The sequence below is a fragment of the Arachis ipaensis genome, chromosome B6, assembly GCF_059453495.1.
Source record: "Arachis ipaensis isolate K30076 ecotype BB chromosome B6, ASM5945349v1, whole genome shotgun sequence".
Classification (NCBI taxonomy): domain Eukaryota; kingdom Viridiplantae; phylum Streptophyta; class Magnoliopsida; order Fabales; family Fabaceae; genus Arachis; species Arachis ipaensis.
In genome coordinates this window covers 51,639,013-51,648,069 of record NC_142441.1, presented here as the reverse complement: position 1 = coordinate 51,648,069, position 9,057 = coordinate 51,639,013, and the positions used below count along the sequence as shown (strand labels likewise).

General features: G+C 35.0%; 1 protein-coding gene across 1 annotated transcript; it reads left to right on the top strand.

Moving 5' to 3' along the window:
• The first annotated feature begins 1,491 nt into the window (after positions 1-1,491).
• Positions 1,492-6,073, top strand: LOC107648750 (serine/threonine protein phosphatase 2A 57 kDa regulatory subunit B' beta isoform). Its single transcript, XM_016352579.3, has 2 exons — positions 1,492-3,271; positions 5,450-6,073. Exons 1-2 carry the CDS (start codon positions 2,132-2,134, stop codon positions 5,771-5,773), a joined length of 1,464 nt encoding a protein of 487 aa, XP_016208065.1. The 5' UTR covers positions 1,492-2,131; the 3' UTR covers positions 5,774-6,073.
• Positions 6,074-9,057: the final 2,984 nt, after the last annotated feature.

Genomic DNA, 9,057 nt, shown 5'->3' with positions numbered 1-9,057 from the left:
GCCCACTCACCGCGTCATCACCGCACCTCGCCGTTCCCCTCTTTCTTCACCAACGTTGCTGCTCCGTTGAGAATCATCTGAGCAAGGTGAAGAAAATGATGGAAGAATTAGTATGTGAATATCAACTTAAGGCTAGGGTTAAAAGAAGAGCAACAAATGATGATAATTCAGCTTCTACTTTGGATGTTGGACATGATGAAGGATCTTCAAAGAGAAAATTTAACTCTATCTACTTGCAATTTGTGGAAGATACATCTGAAGACTGCGCCGCGAAAACGGAGTTGGATTTCTATTTGGAAGAGAGTGTTATGGTAGATAAAACAAATTTGGAAAAATTTGACATTTTGGGCTACTGGAAAAATATTGGAGTGAAATATCCAACTTTACAAAAGATTGCAAGAGATTTTCTAGCCATTCCTATTTCTACTGTTGCCTCAGAGTCTGCTTTTAGCACCGGTGGTCGAGTTATACATCCACATCGCAATAATTTGGATTGTGAACTTGTTGAGGCGTTAATTTGCACTCAGCACTGGATACACTCTTCAGGTAAAAGTACTAATAACTCAAATTTTATTTCGTATTAAATTTCAATTTCATGTTAAATTTAACTCTTGTAAATTGTTGGTTGATATAATATAGATAAATCAGGGTCGAAAATTCTAATTCCTTGGGACTATGTGATGGATATGGGGATTTAGGAGTTTAGGTAATTATTTTTTTATTATGTCAAATTCATATTAAATATATGATATTCTTGTTTATGATGTATGTTAACATATTCATATTTGTGTTGTATTTTAACAGAGAACATGGAGTTGTTTGTTGGAAGTTGAAGACTTTATTTTATGGCTTTTTTTAAGAATGGAAGTTGTATTTTAAAATTTCGTTTTATGGATTATGATTTCTTATTTTATATTTCTTGATTTGTAAGTTGTAATCTTGGATAAGACATGTATGTTTGTGTGTTGTAATAATGTTTTGTCTTTTTTTATATTTTTTAAAATTTTTATTGTAATTTTTCATATAAATATTCAACATAAAGAGATGGGAAATGGGGACCCGCAGGGAATACGGGGAACGCGGGGAATGGGGATGGGGGCAATTATCTCCCCACGGCGGGGATCGGGGCGGGGACGGGGACAAAATCTGAGGGCGGGGACGGGGAGCGGGGAGGCATCCCCCGCCCCCGCCCCGCCCCATTGACATCCCTAGAAGGAGGGGCTCTAGAGCTTCACGCATGGCTTTCTTCTTTTTTTTTTTTTTTTTTTTTTTTTTAGTGAGTGTGAACTAGCCGGCTCTAGATCTATTCTGACCGTCTATTTCTTGGTCGGTTTAACAATTTGCATCCAGTTTTTAAATTGTCGATTTTATATAAAAAAATCGAATCATTAAAATTACCAGTTCATAGTTAGACCGGTCCGACCGGCCGATTTTCAAAACCATGCCTACACCTTGGCAATTTTTTTTCCCTTCGTGTCTAAATCTTAGCATCCTTTGACCTTAGCTTTCTGTGTAGTAGGAGCTCTTGAATTTCCAAGCATATTTGAATTGCGAATTGAGATTTGGCAGATGATAAAAATTAAATTAGATTAGTGGTATCTAAATGACTGATCATTTGTTATAATCTAATTAATCTGTCTAATGTCTATAATCAAATCACTTTAATCACGTCCTTTGGAATCTCTCTTATCTTTCCTTAATTATTCTCCAAAGTCCAAACCTTGGTCACACGCACGCGCGCATATACACACACATAGGCACACTCTTTTTCTCTCTCTTACACGCTCCTTCTGTGATTCGTCGCCGGAACACATCTCCGACCGATCAATCGCCGGTATTCCGGTGATCCTTTCACCACTCTTATTCCCGCCCCTACTCGACCACTTTCCATCACTTGCATTTCTCACCGTTTTGTCAGATCCGTCGCCGTTTGGGTTGTGATGCGAAAATATTGGGAGCACAATAAGAATTGTTCATGGATTAGGAAGATCCTACTACCCTGTTTCCATGCCTCCACTCACTTCACTCTCTCTCAATCCAATCACCATCGCTACCACCACCATCACCTCCTCCTGAATTCGCTTCTCAGAAAAACACCTTAGGGTTAGGGTTTCCATTTTTTCATCACAAAATGTTCAATAGAATCATGAAGAGAGGGCCGAAAAAGCCCTCCAAATCAGATGACTTCGGTGCTCCCGACGGCAATCCATTGCCTAACGCCGCCGGCGTCGTCGTCAACCATGCTTCTCGCGGCGGAGCTGCCCCTCCTGCCGGCGCTGCCGTGGCGCTGACGATGCCTCCGCCTTCCGGCACTATTGAACCGTTGCCCCCGTTCCGAGACGTGCCGGTCTCGGAGCGGCAGACCTTGTTCCTCCGGAAGCTCCAGAATTGCTGCTTCTTGTTGGACTTCTCCGACACATTGAAGAACGTTCGGGAGAAGGAGATCAAGCGGCAAACGCTGATGGAGCTCGTAGATTTTATCCAATCGGGTTCTGGAAAGATCACAGAGAATTGCCAGGAGGAGATGATAAAGATGATATCGGTTAACATTTTCCGGTGCCTTCCACCGGCGTCGCACGAGAACACCGGGGCAGAGAACAACGACCCAGAGGAGGAGGAGCCCTCTATGGACGCGGCCTGGCCGCACTTGCAGCTCGTCTACGAACTTCTCCTTCGGTACGTGGTTTCTTCTGATACTGATACCAAGGTTGCGAAACGGTACATTGATCATTCATTCGTGCTTAAGTTACTTGATTTGTTTGGTTCCGAGGACCCTAGAGAGCGTGAGTATTTGAAAACAATATTGCATCGTATATATGGGAAATTCATGGTTCACAGGCCCTTCATTAGGAAGGCGATTAACAACATTTTTTATCGTTTTATATATGAGACTGAGAGACATAGTGGTATTGGGGAGCTTCTGGAGATCCTTGGCAGCATCATTAATGGGTTTGCGCTGCCCATGAAGGAGGAACACAAGTTGTTCCTTGTTAGGGCGCTTTTGCCCCTACATAAGCCTAAGTCTGTTGGCATGTACCATCAGCAGTTGTCGTACTGTATCTTGCAGTTTGTTGAGAAGGATTTCAAGCTCGCGGATACGGTTATTAGGGGCCTGTTGAAGTATTGGCCTGTCACGAATTGCCAGAAGGAGGTTCTCTTCCTTGGGGAATTGGAGGAGGTGTTGGAGGCCACACAGGCTGCGGAGTTCCAACGCTGCATGGTTCCCCTCTTTAGACAGATTTCCCGCTGCCTCAATAGTTCTCACTTTCAGGTAAGTGGAACTGTTTTTGTCATGTTATTGACTGAGATTGATACAAGTCAAGCTTTTTTTATTTTTATTTTTATTTTTTTTTGCTTTTCCCATTTTTCCTTTCTTTAACATTATAGTAAATAAGGAATAGGGAGTGCTTTTTGTTGAACTGCTACTTTCTATGTGAAGATAGGTCAGTAGACAGGTATGGTGTAATTAGAAGGTTAGTGTAAGTTTCAGATGCAGAATCAGTATAGTTTAATTGAAGTCCTATCCCATTAGTCTTAAGCTATGTTGTGATTATATAAAATTCCGTTTCTTTCCTGTTATGAATAGTTCTTGAATTTTAATTGTGTAAATGATTAGTTGTTTGATACGGAAAGGCAATAAAAATTATATTGGACAATATCTGTCAATATATGGCAAGATACCCTTTGTTCTCTCTGACTTATTTGGTTTCAACCCTAAACAACAAATGTAAAACTAGTAATTCATGCATGCACATGCAGTAATTGATTTTCAAACAAGCAAGTTATGTAAGGATAGGATTGGGTGTTTGGTGTAACGAACATAGTCTTTTTAGAAGAATTTCCCTCTTAGATATGTTGAGAGATTGAAAAGTTATGCTTCATTCATGGTTTGTTCTACTGCTAGTTTTGTTTTTTAAAAGACTATAGAGGATCCATTTTCTTACAATCTTCTTTTAACTTTCTATTTTCATCCCAATATAGTTCTTTTTTTTCCTAATAAAAAAAAAGGTTCATAGGAACATGTTTTTTGCATGCCTGTGGATTTATATTAATTTTGTTCTTCTTGGTTTACAGCAGAACCTTAAACTGGCTAACTTGAACAGAATTGGAATTTAACTTATGACTTCTTGCTAAGATTAAACTTTATGAATATGTAAGTGTGTATTGACTTAAGGCTCTATTTGATGATTATCTTAAGACCAAGTACGAAGACATTTTGAACACAAATTTGTTTGGAGCAGATAGATACCAAAACAAGAAAAATGTCTACATCTTAGGACAAAATTTACTCGATTTCCTGTTCACTCAAAAACTAGGAACAATAAGGAAGCGGACAGGGACACAACTTTTTTGTCTAGTCTGGTCTCCATTGTCCAAGTATCTTTTCATTTTCTATCCTGAAACACTTACCAACTGTAGCCTAATGTTTAATGGGTGATGCTTTTGACTATAATATAAATTATCAGTTCAGTAATTGTTATAATGTAGTTTCTGGTTTGACCTTATGCACTGTTTTTGAAATCCGGGTTACAGCTTCGCTTCGCTTTTTTATTATACTGTTGTTGTCATTGTTCTTACTGTTGTTATTGTGTTGTTGAGGTCCATGAGATGATATTTTAGAAATAAAAAAAGCAAAGGCGATTTGTTGGAGTTGAATTTCTGCTGGTTATTGTTTCGAGCGTTACTGTCCTTGCGCTGTCGATTTATTAGGTCGCGCAATGCATGTCCTGATTTAATAAATTTAGCAATATCCTCCATTGTAACCACCAAACCTTTCATCTCGTACCAAGATATGTTCGTTCTTTTTTTTTTTTTTGGTTTGGCACACACCACTTCTTGAGAGTGTCTTTGGTTTGTTTTCTTGATCTCTTTTAATTTTCCTTCTTTCCTTTATTTTCTTAAAAGGAATCCGAACAAAATATGTTCATTTTTTGTAATTTGCGTGCAATCGTATCAACTAATGAATATAATAAATAAATCGAACATGCTTTTAAATGCATAATCCTGTAATATGAGAGGACATAATCAATGTTACCAGAAAGCAGATGTTTAGTTGCTCCTGTGCTCCTTTTACCTTATTGGACAAAAAAAAGTCTTCTTGTTAGGTGGTAACTGGTAAGTGATGCTTGTACTTTGTAAATATGGTGGGATAGGCCAGAGGGAGGGAGGTAATATATGAATGATTTTATACTTTAACAAGATTGTCATAGTCACTGCAAGATGGATGGTTTTTCATTGGTTCCTTGTGTTTAACGTAAAAATCCTGAACTGATTATGTGATTATCTTTGCATATTATATTTCTTGAGTCACAATCAGTATAGTGATTTGATTGGGGCATTTTCTTTTGCTTTCCTTTTTCCCGAATCATGTATTAAATTGTATGATCTGTTGGTAAAATAGATTTAAATATCGCACAGAGCTCTTCTCTTAGGCACACTTGCATTGCAGGTTGCAGAACGAGCCCTCTTCCTCTGGAATAATGAGCATATTGTCAGCTTAATTGCTCAAAACAGGACTGTAGTGCTACCCATAATATATGAAGCATTGGAGAAAAATATCAAGTGTCATTGGAACCAGGCAGTTCATGGGTTGACGGTGAATGTTCGGAAGATGTTTGTTGAAATGGACGCTGAATTGGTTGAGGAGTGCCAGAGGCAGCATGCAGAGAGAGAGGCTAAAGCCCATGAAGTGGAGCAGCAGCGAGAATTGAACTGGAAAAAATTGGCAGAGGCAGCTGCCCAGAACGGACCACTGGATATGGTCACAGTTTAGCCAAACTTGACTGGTTTAACCGGGACTGTGAATTGGGTAGATGAAGGATTATGAATCTGCTCCTTGCCATTTTGGTGCCATTATTTATTGGTTTCTTTCTTTCTCCCCTTATTTTTTTTTGTTCTCCTTTTCATTTCTCAGTTGGATAAATCATCAAGTGGAAGAAGTAAGCAGTGATTAATGTAACTAAGAAAAATGTATTGGAAGATGTTAGCAGATTAAGAATGTTTTATGGAATGCTAGTATTTTTTTGTCCCTTACACAGAAATATGGAAATTTTCTTTCCCACGTGGAAACAAATGGTTACCTTTTCTGTTTGTGCTTGATTTTGCTTTGCATTCCTTAAAATTTTTCTGCGGTCTGAGGATTTGCAATTCTAACCGGAGGCACTTTGCAGTAACATAAATGATAAATCCATCTGGATTACTAGTAATTTTGATTTAAATTACCTGACTCTTTGTAAAGACTGCCTTTTTTAGTTAATATATATTAATGGTAATTTAAATTTTGCAGGTAATTTACATTACTTAACATTGAGGTGGTAATCTTATAAGTTTTTATATTCCAGAAATACCCTTTCAAACAAAGTTCACTTCCCCCGATCTGTCCTCAGTGTCTTCTCTCCACTCTGCCCATTGCCCTACGCAAACGGTTCAACAACCTTTAGGATAAAATATATTTTTTGTCTTTGAAGTTTGTTATAAGTTTTAAAAATATTTTTAAGTTTTATTTTCTTTTAATTTGATTCCAAAAATTTTTAATTTGTATCAAATATGTTCATGATGGTTAATTTTTCAAAAACTTAGAACAAATTTAGCAACAATATTACAAGAACAACCTTGAATACAAATAAGCAAAATGTAGTTGTTATGCATTATTGTTGGATTGTATATTTATGTAAATCGAAAATTTTTAAAATAAAATTGAAACAAAGTAAAATTTAGAGGTATTTTTAAAAATTTTTAACAAATTTTAATAATAAAAAATATACTTTTTCTTTTATTTTATTTTAGTTTTTAAGAAAAAGGGACATGATGATGAGAGCCTAACTTTGTCCGCACCATGTTGATTTCTTTTTAAAATGAGATATTGAGATTAAATTTTAAAAGTGGTCCTTTAAATTCATAATTTTTATCATTTTAGTTTTTCAAATTTAAAATTCACTATATTGATCATTGAGATCCAGCTGTGTGTATCATATTAGTTTTTGGATCCTTTTTCGCAATGAGTCGGCGAACAAAGTGCTAAGCTGGCTTTAACTTACCAGAGCTAAAAAGTATCGTTTTATTTTGGCGTTTAAACAAGACAAAAACCAAAAGACGAATAATAGTATATATGTTATGCTAATCATTTATCTTTTTTCATTCTCCAAAAAGATTTTGATTTTGCTTTGTTTAAGCACCAACACAAAATAATGTCACTTAATTCTGTTTTTAATATGACAAATCAGAATTAACTTAGTATTTTATGTGTTGATTCAATATCCAAAAAAGTCCAAAGACAAATATAATAGTTGAAACTAAATTTTGAAGATTAGTATAATAAATTTTAAATTTAAAGAGTTAAAATAGAAAAAATAATGAATCTCACGACATTATAAAAATTTAATCGGTTAAAAATCCTTCACTCTTTGATGCCGTTGCGAATGGGATGGGAATTGAGGACTCACGAGTATGATTATTTTTTTAATAGCAGATTGACTTTGATTATGATGAAAATTATTTTTAGTCGCCACACCTTTTTCCTTTCCATTCTTCCACAAATACGCTATATTATTAATACGGTAATTGCTATGGGGCGGATCTTTTGAGGGGCTCCCCCCCCCTCTCCCTCTACCAGATATTTTATAAAATTATTTGTAGTATATCTTTATAAATGACAAGTAGCTCATTTGATGAAACTTTCTTATTTCAAATTCGATACCATGAGTTTAATATTCTCCTTTTTCATTTATTTTTATTTTTTTTTAAATTCAGCCTATTGATTATTTTGTTGCAAGTTTCAAGCTCTAGTTATATTTTATTAATTTTATAAATTAAAATATAGGATAAAATATCTAAACAAACTAAAAAAAGCCACTAATATTACCCAATAGTCCTAAAATAAAAAACATTACGTAGATGTTCCCATGTATATATCTATGTAAATCGAATTGATTTAATTCGAATTATACATTATGGTACTAAATGGAATCAGTTTCAGTTGAATTAGCAAGGTTATTAGTAAATCGAAGTTATTTGATTTGAATTACCAATGATTGATATTCGAAATATAGCTCATTAGTAGTAAAACATCAAAGTAAATAGCGGTGGTTATAGAATCATCGGTGAATATGCTGAAAATTGTGTCACTTGCGTTTGGCGGCGGTTTTCTAAACGATTGTCGCAAAATATTGATGTAGCGGTGGTTATACCAGCGGTTGCTGGAAACCGCCACCAAATCTAATGCCGGCGTCCATAACCATGGCGGTCCACAGAGCCGCCAGCGTTTGATTTTGCGGCGGTTCTAAACCGCCGCTAATCATAAAAAAACCATATATATATATATATATATTCAGCCTAATAAAACTGTAGATGTTAAATATTTTTGGTCTTATCTTTTAATTCCTTTTAATTGTACTTCTATTATACTCAATTAAAATTAGGGTTTTTGCAAGCCAAAAATTTGTGAAAACTTGTAAACCCTAATAAGTTTAATTGTTTAAACATTTAAACTTTTTAAAATATTTATTGTTTAATTAATTAAAAAATTTAAAATTTTCTAACAAAATTAATCTGAATAAATGTTTTGAGTATTCGTTTGTTAAACCTTTAAAATTATTGGATAACTTTTTGAGTTATAGAAATAGGTCTTGTTAATAAGTGTAAGAATGCTAATTAAAATGTTTAATGAAAAAATTATTAGAAACTTAAATAGTTGTAATTTTCAATGTGTTTATAGTAGTTTATAAGAGAAAAAATAGTTTACTCAAGATCCTTAATATACGGGTAAGGAGGCATTTGAGATCGATCACCGATGTTAATACAAGTTAATAATTTTGTGGTTATTATGCTTTGTGCCAAAAAAAAAAATTCTTTCAATTTTATTAGTACAAAAAAAAAAAAAAAGAAAGAAAAAGAATTTTGCTAATCAATAACCTAATACTCTTTTGATTGCATTTGGAAGAAAGACAATTTGAGAGACATAGACTAAAAGAAGAGACTGAGAGATAGAAACTAAAAGTCAGAGACTAAATTAACTCTCTATATTATATTTTAGTGTAAATTGTATATAACTGATTTATG